The 26,251-nt window shown below is 48.1% G+C and overlaps 1 protein-coding gene across 1 annotated transcript in view; it reads left to right on the top strand.

The window, feature by feature from the left end:
* The window catches only part of LOC147708658 (uncharacterized), a 176,897-nt gene that overhangs the window by 71,883 nt on the left and 78,763 nt on the right, over positions 1-26,251 (top strand). The window contains exons 11-13 of the mRNA XM_086925759.1: positions 3,299-3,427; positions 12,405-12,494; positions 21,248-21,316. Coding sequence (XP_086781885.1) covers positions 3,299-3,427; positions 12,405-12,494; positions 21,248-21,316 — 288 coding nt within the window. The remainder of the gene's footprint in view (positions 1-3,298; positions 3,428-12,404; positions 12,495-21,247; positions 21,317-26,251) is intronic.

Here is a 26,251-nt window from a genome sequence, read left to right as displayed (position 1 = left end):
ATACGGGTATTATCGCTGGCAGGCTGGCACCGTATATGCAACAGCTGATTGATCCAGATCAGGCTGGCTTCATCCCCCAGCGGCAGACAAGCGACAACACCAGGCGCATTCTCCACCTGATAGAGGCCGGCTCTCGCACAAGACCGGGATGTATGCTGCTCACCATCGACGCCGAGAAGGCCTTTGATAGGGTGCACTGGCCCTATCTTGAGCAAACCCTTCAGAGATTCGGCTTTGGGGATACCACCTGCGCTTGAATCTTTAATTGCTACCGCCAGCCCACGGCGACAGTGAGGGTCAATGGACACACCTCGCCGCGCCTACAGATCGGCAGGGGGACCAGACAGGGCTGTCCGCTCTCCCCTCTCCTGTTCGCACTCTACATGGAGCCAATGGCACAAAGGGTCAGGCACCATCCTCGTATCCGGGGCATCCCCTTCGGGGGGGACACGCACAAGATCAGCCTGTACGCTGATGATGTTTTACTCTCTCTGATGGACCCCATGCAATCTTTAAGGGCTCTATTGGTAGAGTTGCACTCCTTCGCGCAAGCGTCAGGCTTTAAAATCAACGTTGACAAGTAGGTGGCTCTGAACGGGTCCCTACCCGCTGACGTTCTGGCGGACGCCAAATCCGAGTTCGACCTGCAGTGGTCAACGTCCACGGTTTCATACCTGGGGGTCCTCTTGGCGCCTATGGTGCCGGGAACGGCCGACGCAAATTACGCCAAACTGGGCATGCAAATCAATGAGACGCTGAGAAAATGGAACCGCCTCACTCTATCCTGGCTCGGGCGAGTGGCGGCGATTAAGATGACGCTTTTGCCGCAGATTCTCTACATCTTTCAAACACTCCCGCTACGCCCTCCGACGGGTTGGCTTCAGAAGACCCAGGCAGACCTGACACGCTATGTCTGGAACGGGCGCCGTCCCCGCTTCAAGCAGCGCATAGCGTCTCTTCCACCGGCGCACGGGGTCTACCGGACCTCACCTTGTACTTCCAAGCGGCACAGCTACGCACTCTGGTTGAGTGGTACCAACTTGAATCCAGCAAGCACTGGCTCTTTCAAGACCAGGCGGTGGCCGGCCGCCCCCTCCAGGGTGTACCCTTCCTACCGAGGTGTCACAGGCCCCCGAACCTGTACGCGTCGTATGTCACAAGTACGGTGATGAAAATCTGGGATCAGGTGGCGGTGTGGAGTGAACTCACGTAGTTCCCTTCCCCGCTGACACCCATTTTTGGGAACTCCGATTTTACACCCGGCCTGGACCCGCAGGCATTCAAAGCGTGGCGGGCCACCCCCTGCAGGGAGGTGGGGCATATGTTCAACCTGGAGGGAGTCCTCTCCTTTCAGAAAGTGAGAGAGGATTACGGGATACAGGAGGCGGATCGGCTCCCCTACCTGCAGGTCCGGCACTGGGCCCTGCACCCGTCCGTTCGCCCGTGCGCGCAACGATTCCTCACGCCTTATGAAAAATGGCTTCTCACCCGCATGTCAGAGAAGAAACTGCTTTCCGACCTGTACCAACACCTACTCCTTACACACATACACACCTATCACCCAGGGAAGGCAAGATGGGAGGAAGACCTTGGGAGGCAACTCACACGGAAGGAATGGGAGGGAATCTATCATAGAGCCAGACACTCGGCTTACCATAATGGCCTCACGGAGACCCTTACGAAAGTAGCCATGTATTGGTACCACACCCCGGCACGCATACATAGATGGGACCCCAAGACAAGCGATCGCTGCTGGAGGGGGTGTGGGGAAAGAGGCACACTTGAACACCTACTCTGGAGCTGTGAGAAGCTGCAACAATACTGGTCCACCATCCTAGATCTCATAGATGCACACCTAGACACTCAACTCCCCCGATTCCCTGCTTATGTGCTATTGGGCCTACTGAACACACTGATGTATCCCCTGAAATCCATGAGAGGAAGGTTGATTGCTATAGCGCTGGGTGCCGCGATACAAAATATAGTGGCGCGCTGGAGAGACCCCCATGCACCTAGGCTGGCTCCATAGGCTCTGGATGTTATCGGGGATGGAGAAGCTGTCCCTGACTGCAGCGGGGCGGGGTGAGGAGTTCGCAGACATCTGGCGACCGTTTCTGACGCTGCTCACTGGGGAATTTAGGGAATTGAGCTGCCCTCGCTACCTACGTCTACTGCATTTGGCAGATACTCCGATCCCGGAACCTCGGACCAAGACTCGGAGGCACGCACTTCAAGGCGGAAGGGTGCGGGTGCCACCTCACTAGACTAGCTGTGCTAGAAGGGGTCAGGCCAGCATACTTAAGCGGACAAGAACGGGGGTGGGGCACGGGAGGGGGGGTTGTTGGGGCTTGTTGGGGGTTTTACCGTTTTGCACAGATTGCTACAGCTTCCGACTCATGCTCCATTAGTTTGACGCGGCCGGCCCGGCAGGGTTGTAGGCGGCTTGCTGTGTTAATTTATACCAAACAATACTGCTGCCAGTCAAGAATTTCTTTACAACTGTGAATGTATGACCGGTGCCTTTGCATGCATGGGTTGGAGTTTATTGTTGCTCTGAATAAAAACATTTAATACTAAAGAAGAAGTGGAACTGGCATTGTCAACTTTACCAACAGGGAAGGCAGCTGCAGATGACTTGTTGCCATTAGAATTTTGTAAATCTTTTAAAAGAGTACTATTATTGCCTATGTGTAGAGTGATACAATCGATGGCAGCAAGTGGACAGGTGCCGGAGTCATGGAATACAACACAAATTGTATTTTTCTTAAAAAAGGACAAATCTCCAACAGAATGCGGGTCATATCGGCCTATCTCACTTATTAATACTGACGCAAAGGTCTTTTCAAAGATCTTGGCAACTCGCCTAGCTCCACTTATGCCACGACTAGTTTCTGAAAGACATCACAGGTTCATTATGACGAGGAACACTACTGCTCATGTCAATATGGCCATTGGGGCATTCGATTACGCAGATAAGATGGGGATCGACTTCGGTATGATATTATTAGATGCCGAAAAGGCCTTTGACCGAGTCAGGTGGGACTTCTTATGGGCCGTACTGGCCAAAATTGGTCTAGGACCTCAATTTCTGTCCTGCGTACAGGCTTTATACTGTAATCCACAGGCCAAGCTGTCATATGGGGGAATGCATTCACCTCCATTTCAGATTCTGTGCGGGACAAGGCATGGATGCCCTCTGTCCCTGTTATTATCCACTCTTTATATAGAGCCATTTCTGGGCGCACTACAAAAGTGCACACAAATTAAACCTCTAAAAGCTGACAATACTAAACTAAAGATCACAGCCTATGCAGACGATGTTGCAGTCTATGCAATCAACCCAGAGGAAGCTGTAATTAGTATTAAGGTAGAAGCAGACAAATTTGGCAAAGTTGCAGGGTACAAATTGAATGCTGACAAAACTCAGGTACTTACCACTGTCGGGATTCAGAACTCCATTATCGGATCTTGCATCACTATAACTTACTTGGGAGTAAAGATAACGGCTACGATTAATCAGATCATTGATTTAAATTATGTACCCTTGCTAAAAGAAACTATTAAATTGTTAAGAATTTGGCATAGGCTCCCTATAGGCCTGTTAGGCAGATGTAACTTGATCAAAATGAAAATATTGCCTACATTTCAATTTTTGTTTCGTTCTATTCCTTTGAAAGTCCCCAACATTTTTTTTTTAAATTAGAGGGTGGTTTTTAGTAGTTTTATTTGGGGATATAAAAAACCGAGGAGGGCGATTGAGCTGCTTAAAGCTACATATGATCAAGGTGGGCAGATTTCAAAGTCTGTTTCTGGGCCGCTTTTACGGGTCGTTTTCATAGTTTGGTCGGCCTAGATCAGACTGATTTTGTCTTTACATTTATGCTGGGGAACCAGAGGGATACATTTTTATATGGAATTAGAGATCCAAACTATTTTAAAAGGGTAAAATTTAAGACTGTTAAGGATATTGTATATATTTGGCAAGCAATGTCTACTAGGTGCAATCTACTGATATTTCATAAAAACTACCCATTTTGGGGGAATCCCACTTTTCCTGAGGTATTTAGGGATCAAGCGGGTAAAATTTGGGCGAACTATGAAGTAAACTGCTTGGGCTATTTATATAATGATAGAGGTATTAAATCATTTGAAAATGTAAGACTGGCCTATAAACTTCCGGCCCATTTAAAAAAAAAATATTTGGAGATTAAGGATTATCTTGCTTCTAATGTGTCCGTAAAAGAAATAAAACATTCAACAGTCCGGGATTCTATCTATAGGCAATGTATGCTCTTCTACATAGTTTCAGAACATTGGGCAATGAGAAATTAGCGGAACGTTGGACTCAAACCTTGGGGACAATGGTCTCACCTAGAATGATAGAACAGGTATTAGGCTATGTTAAGGACTCTGCCCATTCTGTTAGCTTACAACTCCAGCAAATACGTATTACTTGCATGATGTATTACACTCCGGCTAGAATAGCTAAATGGGCCCAGGGAAATAAGATGGGGGATAAGATAAAATGCCCAAAATGTGGACTATATGCTGCTAACTTAAAACATATGTTTATGGAATGTCAAGAATTGAATAGGTACTGGAGGAAAATCGAGCAAATGCTTTATTCTAAAATAGGATTGGATCACCCACTCACGGATCTTGAAATTATGTTGGGATATAAAGATGGTAACCTGGCAGTAGCGCGTCTCTTTACGATTCTAAAGGCTGCAGCTAGGCTGGCTATTGCCAGGGCATGGGTCTCTACTACACCACCGGTGGCAGAGGATTGGTGGGCGATTGTCAGAGATACTTATGGTGTAGAGGCAGCTCTGGCAAAGGCAAGGGGCATCAAATCGTTAGTTAAATTAGAGGTGCCGTGGGTGCCATTGGCCCTGGATGGCTTAAGGTAACTGGATGTGGCTAAATATGAAATAAGAAGTATTTCCCCTAAAAAAAAATTCCTTTCATATGCTGTTACTGTGAAATTTCTATTTGTTTCCTCTCTTTTGTTTCTCACTATTCCCTTGCCTATGTATTAAAATATTTGCTTATTCATATTAATTTATTTGTTTATGTCAACGGTATGAACATGCCCTATTCCACCTTCCTACAGTAAGGAGTGGTGAACTTATAAGTTACTCAACACTCCTGTCACAGGGACTTCATATACTTAGAAATGAAGTTTGTACTACGGTCTGACACCACCTCTCTGGGAAACCCCACATGGGAGAGAATCCCCATCAGTGCACGTCTCGCCACGGGGGCATTCAATATCCTGAGAGGGATGACTTCCGGGTACCGGGTAGCATCGTCCACCAAGACCAGGATAAACCTGTTGCCCATGGCTGTCTTGGGGTCCAGAGGCCCCACAATGTCAACACCCACCCTCCCAAAGGGGTTGCTGACCACAGGGAAGGGCTGGAGAGGAGCCTTGTGCTTCCTCCCACTCTTCCCACTTGCCTGGCAAGTTTGACAAGTCCTACAATGAGTATCTGAACTCTTGCACATCTGGGGCCAATAAAAGTGGGTGACAAGCCTTTCAACAGTCTTGTCCTGCCCCAGATGTCCAGCTAACGGTACATCATGAGCCACACCCAGTAGGAAGGCTCTGAAGCGCTGGGGCACCACCAGCACATGGGCTGACCCAGGCTCAGCAGCATTAGGCTCGCTATACAGTAGGTCATTTTCCCAGTAGATCCAATGTGATCCAGACTGATCACCTGCTGCCTGGCTTGAGGCCAACCCACAAGAGAAGGGCACTTCTTCTGTTCTGCACAGAATTACGCCCTGGAGGGTCCTCCTTCTTGCTGCCAATGAGTCAGCTCAGGCAGGTCCCTCAGTTCTGCAACTTGCCCCCCTGTAGGTTCCAGGGCATCCCCCTCAAGGTCTGCCTCCTCCTGGACCATGGAAGCAACGGGGGCTGGTTTCTTGCGCCCCCTACCTCTTCTCTGTAAGGCAGGTACCTGGGCCATACTTCCAGGCTCCAGGACCTCTTGAACACACCTACTGGCTGCCATAGACCGAGTGGTCACACACTTCCACTCAGGCAAACCCAACACCTCTAAATGAATCCTTCTCTCCACCTTAGCCCAAGGAGAGCTCCCTAAATCATTGCCCAACAGACTATCCACAGGCATGGCTGGCCTCACAGCTACTTGGAGAGTACCTGAAACCCCACACTCAAAGGAAACCTGAGCCACCTTGCAGTGGCTCTCTGTGTTGTCAGCGGCAACAACTGGGTAACATGCATTTGGGACCACCTGCTCTTCAGACACCAGCTGACTACTGACAGCTGTCACACTGGCCCCGGTGTCTCTCAGAGCCTCCACTCTATGGCCATTGATGGTCACCCACTGCCTGTACTTTTTGGTGTTATCAGGCAGCTGGGTCCTGGGGACCACCTCACAATCTCTTAAAGAGATGTTGGCCATTTCTGCGGGACCCCACCCACCTTGGGCACCCATCTCCTCCCCTCCCAGGGCTACACTCGCCACCTGACGGGTTGGTGTACATGCTGGTGCATTGTGATCCTTCTGGGGAACTGGGGATCCTACCAGCGGTGGCCCTCTTGTTTACACTGAAAGCATGTAGGGGCCCCCCTGTGAACAGGTTTACCTGTCGGGGGCTCTGACTTCTTCTCAGGGGGAGGCTGGGAACCCTTACCTTGGTACCCTTGGGAATTTCTTTGGGGCTCTTTCTGGAACTCCCTCTGTTTACCCTTGTCCCACCCACTCTTCCGCTCGGGACACTTCACCAACCTTGGCGGAGTCTCCCACATGAACCTTGTGGTCCCGGGTATTCACCCAGCGGTCCGCCTCCTCAGAAAGCTTCATAGGGTTAGTTAGCTTGCTATCAATAAGGTGCTGGCGTAGCTCTGGAAAACAATTACCAGACAAGTGCCCCCATGCAAATAAATCATAGAGCTCCTCAAAAGTACTCACTTTGCTACCCTTCACCCAACCATCCATAGCTCTGCAAAATAAAGACACATATTCTACCCAGGTGGTAGCCTCCAGCTTGTTACAATTCCTGAACCTCTATCTATAGAGGTCTGGGGCCAATCCATACCTTGTCATCAGGGTTTCCTTCATGTGGGCATAAAGCATCCTACTCTCATTGGGCAGGTCTTACAATGTATCCCTCCCATCACTAACAAAGCGACCCCACATTCCTGCTCCCCAATCCTTCTCAGGGACCCGTTGGGCCAACATTGCCATTTCATAGGCTGCAAACCACTGCCGAATATCTTCATGCTTATGGAAATCTTTGATGACATCCTTTGGGAAATATACCCTGCCTTCTGCAGGCACAGATGGTGCGCTGCCACCAGAGGGACTCAATTCAAACCTTTTAGCCTTAAGCTTCAATTCTCTCAAAAATATTTAATGTGCTAATTTCTCTTTTTCCCTTTCAAAAGCTATTCTGTTATTCTAATGGGCCAACTTCTTACTCTCTAGGTCCTTTTGACTCTCCAACTTGAGCTTGGCCATCTCCATTCTATGCAATCTATTTCTCTCTCTGTCTTCCAGCTCTCCTGGGGACATGCCCTTAGAAGAAACACTGCTGCTTATGGGGAATACATTCTCTCCCTGGCTGGACCCAATGGCCAATCCAGCTGCCATTCTGCATTTTCAGCCTCCTATGCAGGCTCTTCCACATGCTCAGAGGCATTTCTTGCTTCCACCCAGGCCCTCAGCGCCTCTTGGAACTCATTCTTCTTGGTAAATGTAAATTGTAAATTGATACTTGTATAGCGCACTACTCACCCGCAAGGGTCTCAAGGCGCTTGTACGAATACCGCTGTGGAACCCATCCTGGCCTTCCCTGTGAGGCGTCCACTCCTGGGCACCCCCAAGGTGGAGGCCAGGCATCCTTAGCGTTGTGGGGGCCGTTGTGGAGATTAAGCAAGCTATTGCCCAGAGTTGCAGAGTGGGACTCCGTGATTGGAATAGGCACTGAGGCGAGAATTATCAGGTCTGTGGAATTTTGAGCCCAAGCCCCGCCGAGGCGGGGAATTGAACCCTCGTCCTGGGCTAGACCTCTGCATCAGGGTCTGCCGCTCTAATCATTGAGCCACACTTGGTGAGGCCTGGAGTAGCAACTTTAAAAATTCTACAGAAGGCTTTCAGCTGTTTCACATTGTAGGCCTCCAACCTTTCTTCCTCAAAATCTATTTCCATAGATGCGTTGGATGCTGCTTTACTCATGGCAATACGAACTGGCAGTCTTTAGCAAAAATAACAGTTCCAAGGAAAAATAATTCTACCCAAAAAATGTATGTGGTTGCGTTTGGTCTGCACTCACTAGTAGTGCACACCAATCACTGTATATGAGTCACAAATGCAAGTCCAAATCCTCACCGCTGACCACAAATGTTAGAACTGGGTGTCTTTAGTTGGCAATGGCTTATACCTTTGTCCAAATAGGGACTCTTGCTTCTAGAGTAAGGGGGCTACACTCCTAAAATAACCCCTGCTCAACCCTGTGGTAGCTTGGCACGAGCAGGAAGGCCTGTCTCAGAGGCAGTGTGTAAAGCATTTGTGAACACACACATTAATACAGTGAAAACGCTACAGATGGACACAATACAGGTTTTATAAAAATACGTATTCTTTATATAGACTTAACACAAGACCCAAACGACAAAAACCCACAGTACAGTAGTAAGAAAATGACTTTACGATGGTAGAAATAACTCAAGTTCACTTTAGATGGTAAATGCAACACTTTTCTCAGAAAGTACCTTTGGTTGCACAATGCAAGCTCAACGAAAGGTTCACAGGGAGAATGATGCATCTGTTCCTTGCTTTGGGGTAGGTGATGCGTCTGTTCCTCAGAGCTTGTGCGAAGTTGGCGAAACGTCTGTTCCTTACCAGAGAGGTGGTGATGCGACGATCTCGTGGTGCGTCCCGGTTGCGATGCAACAAGATGCGCCTTGTTGCTATGCGACGATCCGGTGCGAAGCGAGATGATGGTGCCCTTGATGCGATGCAACGACGTGAAGACGATGCGTGCATGCCCGACGTCCGTGAGGCGACTCTGTAACTTTAGGGAGCCACGACAGGCCCTGCGACACGCTTCTCCGGTGATGCGACGGCAACCCTTGCGGTAGTGACACGCTTCCCCAGTGATGTGACGACACACAGCTGCGACGGAGACATGCTTCTCCTGTGATGTGACGGTGGCCCTTGCGGTGGCGGCACGCTTGTCTAATGATGCGACAGCTGCGGATGCGACACGCTTCTTCTCGTTGAGTCACACTTCCAGCTCCCAACAACACGCAGGCTTCTGCAGACATAATTCACAGCAAGGAAATTCAGGGCTGAGCTGGTGGTGAAGTCTTGGATCCCTGAGACTTCAGCAGGAGGCAAGCACAGTTCAAGCCCTTGGAGATTCTTCTTCAGGATGATGAATGTTGAAAATAAAAGTCTTTCTCATTTCCTTGGCAATAAAGAAACCACTGCAGGCCATCCCCAGCAATTACATCTAAAGTTCGGGGTCTGGGTCTCCCTTTTTATACACACAGATCCTTTGTCTCTGTAGGCAGAGAGTGTCTGTAACTGGTCCAAACCAGTTCTGGGTGCATTCTGCCAGTGCACAACTTCTTCCTTTGTCAGTGTGGGCCAGGGTTATCAGACTCACCACACGAGGTAGAGCCAGCATTGTGGAAGGCAGACACAGCCCAATTCAGGCCCAGGTGCCACTCCTACCACCACTCCCAATGCAGATAGGTCTATTCAGCCTTGTGATGACTCACCCTGTCTCCTGGAGCCACCCCAGCTCCTGTCACTCACAAACCAGACATGGATTACACAACCTAGCAGAGGGAGGTTTGGATGGTTAGGCAAGAAACTACCTACTTTCTAAAAGTGGTATTTTCAAACACAAAATCAACTTCACTAAAAGATGTATTTTATCATTCTGAGTTCAGGTATACTAAATTTGTTTTTCTACCATGTTCCCTGGGACAGTTAGGATTATAAGATGTTATAATCAAACTGCCCATTCTGGCCTATTGGGACAGGTAGCCATGCAATAGTGAAAACGATATTGGCTATAATTCACTATCAGGACATGCCACACACATCAGGGCATGTCCTACCTTTCCCACATAATGCAACCTGCCCTAGAGCCTACCTTAGGGGATTCTAACATGTAGAAAAGGGAAGGGTTAGGGACTGGTTAGTGGGTGGACTTACCAAGTCGACATGGCAGTACTAGACTGCACACAGGCTCCGCAATGGCAGGCCTGCGACACACTTTACAAGCTGTTTCTGAGGGTGGCACAATCAGTGCTGCAAGCCCACTAGCAGCATTTGATCTAAATGCCGTGGGCACACACGGTGCACTGTACTAGGGTCTAACAAGTAAATCAAACAAGCCAATCATGGAGTCACTAATACATTACAACAATTTACAATAGGGAGCACTTGCACTGTGGCACTGAATAGCAGTGGCACGGTGCCCGAAGCATCTAAAACCAGCAAAGACATAAAGGGAGACTCACTCCAATAGTACCAGGTCTACCTATATATATATATATATATAGCCGATTCTCGCCATACACATTCTTCCCTTCCCAGAAAAAATGATGATGAGTGGACCCAGGTACTGGTACATTTCTCAGTGCTTTATTTGTGCATAAAGTTCAGCCAGCAACCCAATATATATATATATTAGTTTTTGTCGCAAAAAGCGAGGATTAAATGTCGGCGTGCTCCGCCGAGTGTGTACGCCAATTCCCTCGGGCCATAGTCAGAAGGAGCGACTTGTTGACTATATATATATATATATATATATATATATATATATATATATATATATATATACATATATATATATATATATATACATATATATATATATTTCTTCTCGAGGGAAAGCGGATAAACATATATATATATATATATATATATATATATATATATATATATATATATATATATATATCAAGGCAATAGAGATGCTCTGTCTTTTGTTGCTATTGCTTCTGCCGAACAGAAATTCACGAACCATCGGAGATGTAGGAAATGTATTTTTTTATTGTCCTCAAACAAAAAATAGAGCAAGAGAGAGAAAGAGAGACAGAGAAAGAGAGAGAGAGAAAGGGAAAGCAAGAGAGAGATTGAGAACATTTAGATATATCTCAAGCAAGAGATAGGCTGTAGTCTTCTCCTGACATTTGTGGATATTCAAACTACAGGAAATTATAAAAGCTGCCTTTTCTAGACAAATCACAATACAGGGAAAAACTATTCCCTTTTCTAAAGCCCAGTGATTATCTTTCTACCTATTCAAAATGTGGGTCTCTAGACTGATCTGAGAGGAGACAGGTTGTAATAATGTTTAGTGCAGTCAGCTTTTGAAGTCTTTTTTGCTTGATGCCTGTTTTTTGGTATCTTTTGCAGCTACCCATTTGGCCTGCCACAGGTGGAATGGCACATGGGAGCACCCAAATGGTTACGCACATACATCATGCTGCTGGGGGAGTAATGGTAGGTGAGAGGAGATGCTAGTAATTGAGTCCGAACCATGTCTTGAATCTTTCCCTTGACCTCCAATGCTAGCGATGAAGAAATGGCCTTTAGAGTAGTTATTCAGCATGACACCTAACATTCACCTCTTCCTTGTCTTTCTAAAAATGTCTTGACCAAAAGTCACTCATTGCTATTCATGCTCACTTATCTAGGGAGACAGTTTTCAAAGAACACTTTTTCCAGTGACCTTGCAGTACTTTCTACCTGAAACATAATATTTGGCTCGATTGTTCATCAACGTGGGTATTTTCATATCTGCAGCAGTGTCGCAAACAATAATACTTTTACATTGGATACAATAAGCTTGTAAGAGTTCTGTTTTGCCTTGAACTTTGTGTTGGTCGTTTTAAACGTTCCTGTCCTTAGTGACCCCACATAAAGGGGACAAATGGAATGCCATGTTTGTCCTGGTAATATCCATACCTTCTAGGATGCACTGAATGTTGCAGAACTGAAGATATGACTGCAAAGTGATAACCTTGTGCCCTCTGCATATTTTGCAAATTGGAGCTTCAGGAACATCTCCCTTGAAGGTACTGCTTTAAAGTGCAAAGGTCAACATAAGTGTGTTATATCTAGATGATGTGGGATTCTCTTTGAATGTTAAGATCTATTCAAAGTGAGTGAATCTTTAAAGATTCCTGATGCCAATAGCATTCCAGGTAAATGTTATTTCATCTACTATTCTGCATGAAGTCATAAAGACAACTTTGATGATTATCTAGCCATTCCTTACTTAAGCTGAGTGATTTGGGAAGTGTGGTCTAGTGATAGGAGAGGGATAATTTGTGAAAGGCAGAGATGGCGGTTACTGAAGGTGGGCCTTGTACTGGGTTGTGCCTGGCTCTCTTGTTTGTGTATTTACAGTTAAGAGTCTGGACATTCCAAGCCCGAATTACACAGCGGAGCAGCTACATGATGTTCAGTGTCATACTGTACAATTCTGAAGGAGACTGGGTAAGTAAGATGGGACGTCAGAGGGGGAAATACTTATACATTTCTGTGTTTCCTTTATCCTCCATGGATGTATTTCTGTCACATGTTAGTTGTATGAGACACATTTAAAGCTGAAATCTGAAGGACAATCGTCCAATTTTGATTATGCAATTCAGGATGCTGAGCTCCACTATGATGAAATATCTTGAAGCTGAACATTCACGAGGTAAACTGCTGCCACAGCAATTTAGAGATACGCAGAAATAATGAGATGCTTTGATGAGCGAAAGTCCTGTATCAGGATAGCCATTCACATCTTTGCTATGTGTATGCAGAAGAGTGGCAAGATGCTTGCTCTTCATGAATTAAAATACAAGCATGAATTGACTATTTGAACCCAAAATAAATATATAAGATTCTCTTGTGAAAAAGGGTATCCTCTCAGCCGGGCAAAGAGTCCTAGCATGACCAGTCTACAGAGCTTCTTTTTCGGGCAGCACATCAGATTCTGTCTGATTACTGGTGATACCAAATCAGTTGTAAATAAACAAACTCTGATTAGCAATGAAATACAACTGACCCATCGTAAACAAAAGCAACATATTTCAATTTTGTTCTCTAAAATACATGATTAGATTTAAGTGTATTCATATGATCTGTCATAAGGTGTTATTTCAACTTTCCTTTTTTCTCTAAAAATTAAATATGAATCAATCATAATCTTCCAACACGTGCGCCATAAATGTCCATTTTAGCATTGCATTTCATTCAAGGGCCTCCTTGTGCCTCAGGGACATGGGGTGCATGCAGGGAGCACTACATGTGCCCCCTGTGTGCATGCACCCCATTTCCTGCACGGCATGTCATTGCATGCCATACCGTGCAGGAACTGGTTTTTTGCGTTCCCATTGTGGTGCCCACTATCGGAGGAACTGCCATGAGAACGTCAAATAATAGCCCGCCAAACACAAGAAATACTTGTAATCGGGCGGGTGGCCTGACCACGGGTTTCATGGTGCGGCTACAGGGCGAAACCGACGCTGCACTGCCAAACTCGTATCAGGCCCCACGATGGGACATAAGAGCTTGGCTAGCAAGGAACATATATATCAGAGAAAAAGATTTACGAGAGGCAGGAAAATATGTAAACCCATGTTCTGCAATCTGAGAATATCGGCAGACATCCACCTGAGCATAAGATCTCATTACATGCGACAAAACAGCCCTAGCTATTTCCTTTGAGCTACAGGTGCTTCTTGAAGAAGAAGAGTTTAGCCCTTGAATACTAAAAGATGAGTCTATCCACAGGTTAAAGATGATGTTGAAGTCCACACAAATCATCAATGGTTCTGACCATTGATGTAGCTTAGAAAGCAGACAATTAAAGACCACAGGATCATCAGTGTTGGCCCATTTGAGTACACATTGCATAGTACATAATAGGCCCCTCTTGTCTGTTGCTATGAGCCATCATCCAGCTATCCTGAGCCAGTAGGGCAATCCCTCTCTGAGAGAAGTGAATCAAGCTGAGGTTAGGACTTCATCCCAGAAATCATCCAGAGGAGAGTCCTGTTTATTCAAGAACTGAGTTTACTGTAGGCCAACTAAATGTGGCTGAAGATAGAGTAGCACCTCTTTAATTAATTTTACATTTAATTGATATTCCACAAAAGAATATGAAGATGCTGGTCAGGACCACACCCCAGGCTAAACCTTGACATTCTTGATTGAATAACTTGCGTACCCTGAAAGAGAACAACAGCACAGAATAATTCTTGGTACTAACATTACCGTCCACAACCATAAGGCCTCATTTTTTCCCAACAACCTGACCAAAAATTCCAACAAAAAAATCAGTATAAAGACAAAAGTGACCCAGACCCTGGCCCCTAGAACACTTCCAGCTGTGACATTACAAATAACGAAGGAGAGAACTGGAGCAACGGTGACAGTCAGCTGTGACTGGGATCGTGCATGTTATTTTACTGGTATCAATAAAACCCCGTATCTGAAACTAATCTGAACCTGCGTCCTTCTATCTCTATCAATTCTTAATTGTCACATTGGCGACGAGGATCAAGATGTGAGGAAGATATGGACAACTGCCGCAACCCCAACACACAAAGAGCTAGCCTAAGAGACTGAAGGGTGGTTGCGGAACTGAGCTATACTGACACCCCTTCAAAGCTGATCATCCCCACAAAGTCACTGTGGTGCTGTAACTTACTGGGTGAAGAATCGCCGGTGTGGGGGTCCCGAAGCATCGCCTCTGGATGTGGAGTTGGGGCAGAGGCAGAATAGTGGCTGATCTCCAGGCAAGTGAACGTCTGTGGAGCTTGTCAAGACCTCGGAAGAACACAGCCTTGGTACGTGTCGTGGTGAGCGGATCTGTGGGCTTCTTGGGATGTGCGTTCTGCTTGAGCAGAGTGGAGGTGGTGATCCAACGAGAGAGGCAGCGGCATCTGAAGTGAGGACGGTGGCAATTTGCAGGACGAGGCAGACCGTGCCATCGCTTGGTCATCTGGAGACGGTGCGCCTGAGAGGCAATGTGAGGCCAATCCAAAGGAACATCACCTCATTTAGGCAGTGGTTGCCGAGGAGGCTGGGGTGTGTACTCGCTGTCTGCCGGCAGTTCCTGTTGACTGAAGGGAAAAGGAACTGTGCTGAAGAAAAAAACAGTGTCTTCTAGAGAAAGACATTTTCATGAAAAGCAGACACTGAGGGGCAGTGCCATCTAGTGGGCTCCAGGGAGTACTTTTCCACACTGTGCAATTTGTTTTTGAGAAAACTGATTGTTCTAGAAACAGAGATCAGGTCCACACAAGAGTGTTTGAGGTTCGCAAACCCTGCTCAGCGTGGTTTGTAAAATCGTTTTTTGTTATTTCTCATGTACACTGCGCTCACGGGGAGAAGGAGCCACCCGGGTAGGAAATTCACCCTGCAAGTGGTTGTAGTTGTGCTAGAGTTACCCCACAAGCAAAGTAGGAAGCATGCAGAATGTCACACCCCCTCCTTCTTATCAAGTCCAGGGGAACCCGCCCTTAAGTGGAGCAAATGGAAGAAGGTCTTCCAGAATTATGCTGTTGAATGTGGACCAAACCTAGGCTTAGAAAGGAAGGTAGCGTTGTTGATGCACTACATGGGGGTGGAAGGACAGGAAGTGTTAGAACACCTTCCTGAATTGAGTGCCAATGAGGCAAGAGGGTTAAACGAATTTGAGATAAGTCTGAAAAAACTAGATCTACACTACCTTCCCAGAACAAGCACCATCATGGAACGATACCATTTTGGTAAAAGAGGGCAAAAGGAGGGGGAATCCATAGAGGAATTTGTCTCTGACTTACGCAACCTGGCGGCTACATGTAAGTTTGGGGGAGTGTGTGAGGAGAGGATCAGGGACCGGTTTGTTTTGACTTGCAGGATTGAGCGGGTGCGAGAAGAGCTATGGTTAAAAGATGACCCACCTCTAGGGGAGGTGCTCATCGTAGCTAAACAAGTGGAACACATGATGCAATGTGTGAAATCAAGCAAGACAGCGAAAGTAAGGTTAAAGTGAGCGAGGTGACAGCAGAAAGTGACTGTGTGTTGGCAGTTATGGAACAGAGAAAAGAGCAGAGGGAGACCAAAGGGGGTTGGAGTTTTAAGGGCAACAAGAGGCAAGGTAAAGACAAAACCACACGGGTGTGTGATGTTAATGTTAATTTTAAAAAGTATTTATTGAGCGCACTGCCACCGGTTGTTTTCCTGGCGCTAGAATAGACAAGGAACGGAGCCTGAAAGCGTAAGGAGAATCAGTGATACGCTTGTCTAAAGAGCCATGTTTTTAAAGCATTCCTAAATGACATGAGATCCGAGCAGGACCTGATCTCAAAGGGGAAGGTGTTCCAAAGGCAAGAGGCAAGAACAGCAAATCTGCAGCCACCAGAGCGTTTGCATTTGAAGGCAGGTGTCTGGAGGAGGGCTTGGTGAGCAGAACGCAGATTGCGGGAGGGGGTTTGCCTGAAGATGAGATTGTCTATGAATTTGGGGCTTTTGCAATGGAGAGATTTAAAGATCATGCAGCCAGTTTTGAAGGAACAACGTTGGGCCAGAGGAAGCCAATGAAGGTCCCTGAGCAGAGGAGATGCTGAGTGCTATCTGGGTTGCGCAGTGATCAGTCTGGCTGCATAGTTCTGGACCATGTGGAGGCGCTTCAATAGATATAGGGGTAGGCCTAGGTATATAGAGTTTGCATAATCCAGGTGGAACAATACTGTGGTAATCACCACCTGGATCATGGCCTCTGGAGTAAAAAAGCGTCACACCTTCCGGATTTTCATGAGCTGGAAAATACATTTGGAGACCACTTGACCCACTTGAGTTTTTAAATAGAGGTCACTGTTCAGGGTCACTCCGAGTGTCTTTGCAGCAGGAGTAGGGGCTTTGCCCATGTCAGATGGCCAGTAGTGAGAGCCCCAACATTTGGCACTATCCCCTGTGAGCACCAGCTCGGTTTTTCCAGGGTTTAATTTTAAGTGGTTTTGGTTCATCCAAGTTTGGATGAACCGCATGGTAGACTGGAAATGAGAGATGGAGAGAGTGGAGTTGTCAACAGTAAAGAGCAATTGCAATTCGTCCGCGTAGTTGAACACTGACACCTGCATGTCTCTTAAGGCCTGGATTAGGGGGAGAATGTAGATGTTAAACAGGTGGGGTGACAATGATGAGCCCTGAGGGACTCCACAGGGAATGGACCGTTTAGGGCCGACAAGGGTGCCAAGGCGGACCGACTGGGAACGATTCTCCATAAAGGACTTCAGCCAACAGGCAGCTAGGCCCCCGATGCCAGCCTGGTTGACACGGTCGATCAATATGTTATGGTCGACCGTGTCAAAAGCGGCCGACAGATCTTGGAGCACCACGGCCTGAGAAGAGTGTCTGTCAGTGCAGTCACGGAGAGAGTCTAGGACCGCAACTATCACTGCCTCTGTTGAGTGGGCAGGGCGAAAGCCTGCCTGGTGGGAATCTAGACAGTTTGAGCTCTCCAAAAAGTTGGACAGGTGTTTCGCAACATGGGCTTCCAAAACTTTAGCCAAAAAAGGGAGCAAAGAGATTGGCCGATAGTTTGCCATGCAGGAGGGGTCCGCCCCAGGTTTCTTCAGGAGTGGGATGACTGTTGCCTCCTTAAATGCAAGGGGTACTAAGCCGGATGTAAGAGAAGCGTTCAATAGGGTATATGCTGGCGTCGGGACGGAGGACAGACACTCTTTGAGGATGTAAGGGGGGCATTTGTCAGAGGGTGCCCCAGACTTGACTCTTGCCAGTAATTCTAAGAATTGCTCAGAGGTCATAGTCGGAAACCTGTTAAGTATGACCTCATTGGTGGAGGTATGGTAAACAGAGGGAGCAACGCTAGAGGAACTAGGAATGCTCTTTTTGATGTCCACTATTTTATCAATGAAATATGTGTTGAGGGCATCACAAAAGGTCTGGGTTGGTGCCACCTTAGGGCGGCCGCTGTCTAAGTCAGTCAGCTCATTTAAGATTGAAAAGGTGTCCTTAGTTTTGTCTGCTGAGTTTAGAATACGGGAGGAAAAATAGGCAGATTTAGTGACAAGAATGGCCTTCATGTACTCCTTCCTGGCAGTGATGAACTCAGATTTTAAGTCAGGGGAATAACAGCGGCGCCACTTTCGCTCAAGTTGGCGCAAGGATAGTTTCTTAGCTTTTAGGTCTTGGGAGAACCAACGTTGAGCGTCAGCTCGCCGGGCCAGTTTAATGTCTTTATAAGGTGCGTGGAAATCGCTTGCATTTTGAAGCCAGCCAGCCAGGTTGGACTCAGCAGAATTAATATCAGAGTGTGGGAGAGGGATCGTATTATTTAGTGTTTTTATGAAGTCTGGTTTGTCAAGTGTTTTCCATTTCCTTGCTCTGCAGCAAGTCAGAGCAGTGGGTAACTTAGTAGTAGACCAAGTAAGTTCAAACTTGAGGAGAAAATGGTCTGACCATAGGCAAGGAATGGTGACTGGGGTTGTGGTAAGCGGAAAGTTGGACCAAATGTGGTCGAGGATATGTCCTTTACAGTGGGTAGGCGAGAGAACTTGTTGGGAAAGATTCATGTTTGTGAGGAGCTCAGTGAGCTCACAGGATTGAGGACCTTCCGAGAGGTCATTGAACCAGTAGTTAAAATCACCTGCCAAAAGGATCCTAGTGTGTTCCATGGCTAAGTTGGCGATTTGTTGACTAAACACAAAGGGGAAGGATGGCATAGACTTAGGAGGTCTATACAGGAGCACACACAACATGGTAGTGTTAGGTGTTTTGAACTTTAAGACTAAGTTGTCAGTGTCTGACAGGTTAATACAGGTGAGAGTGGCTGTTTTTAAGGAGGAAAGGATGATTGCTGCCACCCCCCGCCAGACCTGCCATCGGCGCGATCTGCATGGATGATGTAGTAATTTGGGGGAAGTGCAGCTATTATATCTGGCGCAGAATCTGGAGTCAGCCAGGTCTCAGTTAAAAAAAGGACGTCAGGGTGCTCTGTAATCAAGAAAAGGAAGATATCCTGTTGGTGTTTAACAAGAGAGCGGGTATTTAAATAGAAGAAGGTCAGGGAGTGAGGTTGGGGAGTAGGCTTGGCCCGGCTGAGACGGTCAGTGCACGGTGTGAAAGGCATTTCATCAGGACATGTGCAGATCCCTAAGTTCTTAGCTTTATTGTGAGTGACTCTCGATATGTAACCTTGGTCATTGTTGTGGGATAGAAGGTCAAAACGAGAATAAGGGCAGATCCGGGCAGCATGCCTCATCCCGGGTCCCGGTTGGGCACGGACGGGCGCAGACGGGCTCGCCTTTGGCTAGCCTTCGGCGCGGCGCGCCCGCCGCGCACATCCGCTGCGGTTCCTGGGTGGAGGGACCATTTTATGGCTGTGAGGGCGGGAAGGGCCGAGCACTAGACCGCTCGCCTGCTCCTCGCCTCACCTAAGATGGCGCCTAAGTAAATACATATGTGATGAAATCATCCTGCAGGTACAAGGCGGGCAGGTTAGCAATCCCAAAGACACGATAAAGGTGGAAGAAACTGGGGTAGAGGCAATGTTTGACTCGTGTTCCAAGATAACGATTATAAACGCAAAATAATTCGAAAAGGTAGCGAGAGGAAAGTCTGAAGAAAATGGATGTAAGGCCGGGAGGTTATGGGTGACAACCATAACCTGCCACACTTATGGCGGCCAAAAGCGGTACAAAAGGGGGTGGTGATGGACGGAGCATCTGAAGCCGGGCTGAAGACGGCTGGAATGCCAGAAACCGGTCCTCGGAAGCTTGTTTCCGGTCCAGGGAAGACATGGCTTGGCAGTTCGGGCTGGACTGTTCCCATGAGGCACAGGGTCAGACTGATTTGCATATAGCCATGTCTGAACTGGGGTGGCAGAGTGGGCTAAAGAACGGTGATGGATTAAACCCAGATCTTATGACTGCGTGTGAGTGTTTGATTGATTCAGATGCTCCGTCCATCACCACCCCCTTTTGTATAGCTAATTTAAGGAACATAGAAGTAGAGCTTTTTGTGCACCCTGTATGAATGTTGGGTGTTTTTATTCCCTGTTCCAGTGAAAGAGAGTTCTTAGAAATTAAACTTACCAAAAATACATTTTCTATGCATTGTATCAAATTCTCAAGATTTTCATATTCAGCTTTTGTTCCAAAGTATGGCCATTTTTTGATTACTATACTTATTAGAATGATCTCTGGAATCATGAAACTGGCTCAGCTAGTCTAAGGCAGTAGAATGATCACACTAAGTATTCTTATTTGCCTGTGTTCCAGGTTCAATGAAGGTCTGGAAGCCAGCAGTTGCAATTGGCTTTTTTGGCCTTCCTATAGGGTGATAATAGATGTATTCTCCACATGCTCAGTAGTAAAAGCTCTTAATTGCCTGTTCTTCTTGTCATATCCACTCACATACATGGTAGTCAATTAATGGGTTATGCTCTGAGCAGATGGTATGAACTAATCATAACACACTTTGCAGTTGGCAATAGTGGATAATACCTTACAACCAGCTCTAGATGAGAACTCTTAGGACACTCTTCATCATTAGTGAACACATGCCTATGGGCAGTGAGATCAGAGTGCAATTACAAAAAATAATAAGGATGTATCAGTGTAGTACCAATAAATAGCACACACTGCATAGGCAGGCTGATGTTTAGGAAAACATCACTTGCACATGTAACGATAATCCTCACCTTTCTCTGCAAAATTATGTAACTTTCGTTAATCTTATAAGTTTACGTTTGTTGTTTTGAATTAGTATATTTTACTAGGACCCATCTCTTTCCATTGGCTATGAACGTATCCACTCCATTGCATCCTAACAATGTGAACATGCATCCTTGCTGTTATTTCTCTTTAAACATATTTGCGTGTTTTATTTGTCTGCCAGAAAAATACTTCCTGCAGTCTATTTATACTCATGGAATGTCTAAAGGCAAACTAGCCAAATACACTGCTCTGACACTGGAGATCTTTAAAACCCTTAAACCCTTAAGGGTACCATGGCTAAAGATATGACTTTACAGCAAAATAATATTGTCATCTCCTACTTCGCATGATTTACTAGAAACAAGGTTGCTGGCAACAAACTGTGTGATCATGGTCCTACTTAAACTTGGGTGCCACTGAAAAGTTTGATGAGAGTCTTTCATTGTAGTCATGGAGGTGGAGTTTGGTATTGAAAGTGAAAGTGGGCCTTAAAGTATGTTTTGCCTAAAGCAATTTTTACCTTTACAGCAGCCACAGTGGTTCCCGGCAGACACAATAATTAGAGGGAGCCGAAGCCTCCTACCTTATTCTGGCGAAAGGGTAAGACGGGGCACCAAAGGCCACCATGTGTTTGGGCATTTCCTTCACCATGTGTTTGAGTATTTCCTTTGCCTCAGAACATTTTATCTTTTGGTTTTTATGAATACGTAGTGAAAAAAAAGTCATTTCTTGCCACCTGTCCCTCTTTATAACTGACAAAACAATCTGCTCTATCATACATTGTCTTATCTTACTGCCTCACCCTTCAATGGATTTTACCCAACAGTGATTACATTATTATGTTCTTTGAGTTTTGACAATAACGTTTCGAAGGTTTGTTAACTTCAAATGAATGCTGTTTCATCAAGGTTAATGAAGGCTACTAATTTATTCTTTAAATAGATGACTGTTTACAATGTATATTTCTCAAGACAGCGTAGTTTATACAATACTACCATATACACATAGCCAAAATGTATGATGAAGATTTTATGTGAATCACTGCTGTTTCTTTCTTTTTTGATTCCAACATTACCAGCTGAACTAGCCATTCACACTCTCAATATAAAAGACACCAGGATCTTCTAGATAAATTATAAATTCCAAGCAAACCTTTGAAACTGTTTATCTCATCACCACCAGAAAGCAAACTTTCTCTTAATGAAGTAGACCCAGACTGATGGCTTGTACAAACTTCAACTGTGCAAAAGTAAATAAGACTTTCCCCGGCTTTGTAAATGCATATTTAATGGCAGCACCCATCTTAATGTCATTTACAAGTAGAAGTATGGTATCCTTTACATATATTTTAAAAAGAAGTCTAGGAGAATTATGATCCCTTTTATGATACAAGATTTGGAATGCAACTTTTTCAGAAATATCTGCAGTTAATTCGATGCCCTCTGCCAGAGCCACCAAACTCTTCCATCACTGTTACCATGGTCTACTGACTTCATTTTAATCTTTGTACTCCTTAATGATAAGACCAGGACATTGTATTGACAAACCAGAAATGTGTCACAGACTAGATTGGTAGCAAGGTCGAGAATCAAGATTGCACTGTTGAAGCTTAATCAATCAATCAATCATAACACTTGTATAGCGTGCTACTCACCCGGAAGGGTCTCAAGGCGCTTGGGGGAAGGGGGCCGCTACTGCTCGAACAGCCAGGTCTTGAGTTGTCTCCTGAGGAGAGGTGGTCCTGGGTCAGCCGAAGGTGGATGGGGAGGGAGTTCCATGTCTTGGCCGCCAGGTAGGAGAAGGATCTGCCTCTGGCGGTGGCTCTTCGGATGCGTGGTACGGCGGTGAGGGCGAGGCTAGCGGATCGTAGCTGGCGGGTGGGCGTGTGGAAGGTCAGGCGGTCGTTGAGGTACTTGGGGCCCAGGTTGTGGAGACACTTGTGTGCGTGGGTGAGGAGCCTGAACGTGATCCTCTTGTTGACGGGGAGCCAGTGCAGGTTCCTCAGGTGGCCGGAGATGTGGCTGCGTCGAGGGATGTCCAGGATGAGTCGGGCGGAGACGTTCTGGATGCGTTGTAGTCTTTTCTGTAGCTTGGCTGTGGTTCCGGCGTAGAGGGTGTTTCCGTAGTCCAGCCGGCTGGTGACGAGGGCCTGGGTGACCGTCTTCCTGGTTTCGATCGGGATCCATCGGAAGATCTTGCGGAGCATGCGGAGGGTGTGAAAGCATGAAGAGGAGACGGCGTTTACTTGTCTGGTCATCGAAAGGGAGGAGTCCAGGATGAAGCCCAGGTTGCGTGCGTGGTCTGTCGGCTTGGGGGCGGTGCCCAGGGCAGGGGGCCACCAGGAGTTGTCCCAGGCAGTGCAGTGGGTGATGGCCCTAGGATGAGGACTTCCGCCTTGTCTGAGTTCAGTTTCAAGCGGCTGTTCTTCATCCACTCCGCAACAGCTTTCATCCCTTCGTGGAGGCTGGTTCTGGCGGTGTTGGGGTCTCTGGTGAGGGAGAGGATCAGCTGGGTGTCGTCGGCGTAGGAGATGATGTTGAGGTTGTGTTGGCGTGCGATGGCTGCGAGAGGTCTCATGTAGACGTTGAAGAGGGTGGGGCTGAGTGATGATCCTTGCGGGACGCCGCAGATGACTTCGGTGGCCTCGGAACGAAACGGGGGGGAGGCGGACTCTCTGTGTTCTTCCAGCGAGGAACGAGATGATCCACTTCAATGCCTTCTCTTGGATGCCGGTGTTGCTGAGGCGTTGGACTAGGGTGTGGTGGTAGACAGTGTCGAACGCGGCGGCTGTTCTTCATCCACTCCGCAACAGCTTTCATCCCTTCGTGGAGGCTGGTTCTGGCGGTGTTGGGGTCTCTGGTGAGGGAGAGGATCAGCTGGGTGTCGTCGGCGTAGGAGATGATGTTGAGGTTGTGTTGGCGTGCGATGGCTGCGAGAGGTCTCATGTAGATGTTGAAGAGGGTGGGGCTGAGTGATGATCCTTGCGGGACGCCGCAGATGACTTCGGTGGCCTCGGAACGAAACGGGGGGGAGGCGGACTCTCTGTGTTCTTCCAGCGAGGAACGAGATGATCCACTTCAATGCCTTCTCTTGGATGCCGGTGTTGCTGAGGCGTTGGACTAGGGTGTGGTGGCAGACAGTGTCGAACGCGGCGGAGAGGTCCAGGAGGATGAGTGCCGCTGTTTCCCCGTTGTCGAGAAGGGCTCGGATGTCGTTGGTGGCTGCGATGAGGGCGGTCTCGGTGCTGTGGTTGGTTCTGCAACCGGACTGCGAGGGGTCGAGGGATCCAATCGTCTCGAGGAAGGCGGCAATCTGTCTGTTGGCGATCTTCTAGATGACTTTGGCAGGAAAAGGGAGGAGCGAGGTGGGGCGGAAGTTCTTGAGGTCGGTGGGGTCCGCTGCTGGTTTCTTCAGTAGGGCGCTGAGCTCGGCATGCTTCCAGCTTTCCGGGAAGGTGGCGGTGTCGAAGGAGGTGTTGATGACGTCTCGGAGTTGGGGTGCGATGGTGGAGTCGGCCTTGTTGAAGACGTGGTGGGGACAGGGGTCAGTCGGAGATCCGAAGTGGATGGTGTTTATCGTGCGCGCTGTGTCTTCGGTGGTCACTGCAGTTCAGGTGCGGAGGGTGGCGGTGGGGTGCGTTGGTTAGACGGTTGGATGCGAGGATGGTGTGCTGAAGCTGTTGTGGATGTCGGCAATCTTGCGGTGGAAGAACGAGGCGAGGGAGTCGCAGAGATCTTGTGAAGGGGTGATGTCGTTGTTGCCGGTGCTGGGGTTGGAGAACTCCTTGACGATGCTGAAGAGTTCCTTGCTGTCGTGGGCGTTGTTGTCCAGTCGATCCTTCAGAGATTTCTTCTTGGTGGTGCGGATGAGCTGGTGGTGCTTGCGGGTCGCGTGTTTGAGGGCGGTCATGTTGTCAGTGGTCCGGTCGAGGAGCCAGGCTTTTTCGAGGGTGCGGCAGGTCTTCTTGGAATCCTTGAGTTTGTCGGTGAACCAGGGGGCCTTCTTGCTTCTGGGTTTGCTGGGAGTGTTCTTCAGTGGTGCGAGGTCGTCGGCGCAGGCGGTCAGCCACTGCGTGAAGTTGCGGGCTGCTTCGTTGGGGTCCGGTATGCTGGTGGGTGGGTTCTGGCTGAGGGAGGCGGTGAGCTGGTTGGCGGTGATCTTGCTCCAGCTTCTGTGAGGAACATGTTGCGGGTGGTGGTGGGTAGTGGTTTTTCTGAAGCTGAAGTGGACGCAGCTGTGGTCGGTCCAGTGAAGTCCGGTGGAGTGGCTGAATGCGATGTGCTTGCTGGATGAGAAGACAGGGTCAAGCGTGTGGCCGGCGTAGTGGGTGAGGGTGTTGACCAGTTGCTTGAGTCCGAGGTTGGCGAGGTTGTCCAGCAGGGTGATGGTGTTGTTGTCGTTGTTGTTCTCCAGGTGGAAGTTGAGGTCCCCCAGGAGGATGTAGTCGGCGGAGGGGAGGGCGTGTGGGCTGATGAAGTCCGTGATGTCTTCGCTGAATTGTGTGCGTGGTCCCGGGGGTCTGTAGATGAGGGTGCCTCTGAGGGTCGTCTTTGGGTCGGTGTGAATCTGGAAGTGGAGGTGTTCGGCGGCGGTGTAGGAGTCGTCGGCGTCGGTCGTGATGCGTATGGTGTTCTTGTGGACGATGGCGATGCCTCCTCCGGTCTGGTTGATGCGGTCCTTCCTGATGATCTTGTATCCATCCGGGATGGCGATGGCGATGTCGGGGGCTGAGGAGGCGTTCATCCATGTTTCAGTGAGGAAGGCGACGTCTGGAGATGTTTTGTCGAGCAGGTTCCAGAGTTCGATGGCGTGTCTGTGGACGGAGCGGGTGTTGAGCAGGATGCACTTGAGGTCGCTGCTGGGGTTTGGCTTGGCGGGCGCGGTGCATGTTCGGAGGCAGGTGAACTTGCAGGTTGTGCAGGTGAAGGGTCCGTGGAAGCGTTTCGGGGCGGCCCGGCAGCAGGCGGGGTTCCGGCCGGCATTGAGTGCGTTGAGGGCGGCAGCGTCGTAGGTCTGGCGGGTCGTCTTGCGTCGGGGGGGCCAGGGGTCCTGGCACTGGGCGCGGTCCAGGCGCCGACGGGCGCAGACGGGCTTACCTTTGGCACGCCTTCGTCGCACAATTGGCGCGCCCGCTGCGCGTGACTGCTGCGAGTACGCGCGGTCCCCATTTATGGCGAAGTGGGAGGGAGGGAGGAGCAGCTGGGAGGGCACAGGGGGACAGATACAACAACAATGAGCCTTCACAACAGCGTGTAGGGGACGTGACGATAAACAGAAATTAAATAGCAGTTTACAGAACGAAAAAAAGGTTACATTCAGTTATCAACAAAGCATGCACACGCAAAATGCGGCGGAAAGGCAGGGAACGGAGAGGCAGTCACAGCGGGGCTGCGGGCAGCAGCGAGGCAAGGGGGCACACACACAGCTGGTGGCCGTGCGGCGCGGGGTTGTCCTGAGAGCACCCAAAGCTGCCATAATAAATGGAACTACTCTGCCAGAGTAATTTTTAATGCATGATAACTATTCCTTGGTACA

This window comes from Lissotriton vulgaris, chromosome 6 (genome assembly GCF_964263255.1).
Source record: "Lissotriton vulgaris chromosome 6, aLisVul1.2, whole genome shotgun sequence".
NCBI classification, from domain to species: Eukaryota; Metazoa; Chordata; class Amphibia; order Caudata; family Salamandridae; genus Lissotriton; species Lissotriton vulgaris.
The sequence above is the reverse complement of the archived record's forward strand: the minus strand, read 5'-3'. Positions and strand labels throughout refer to the sequence as shown.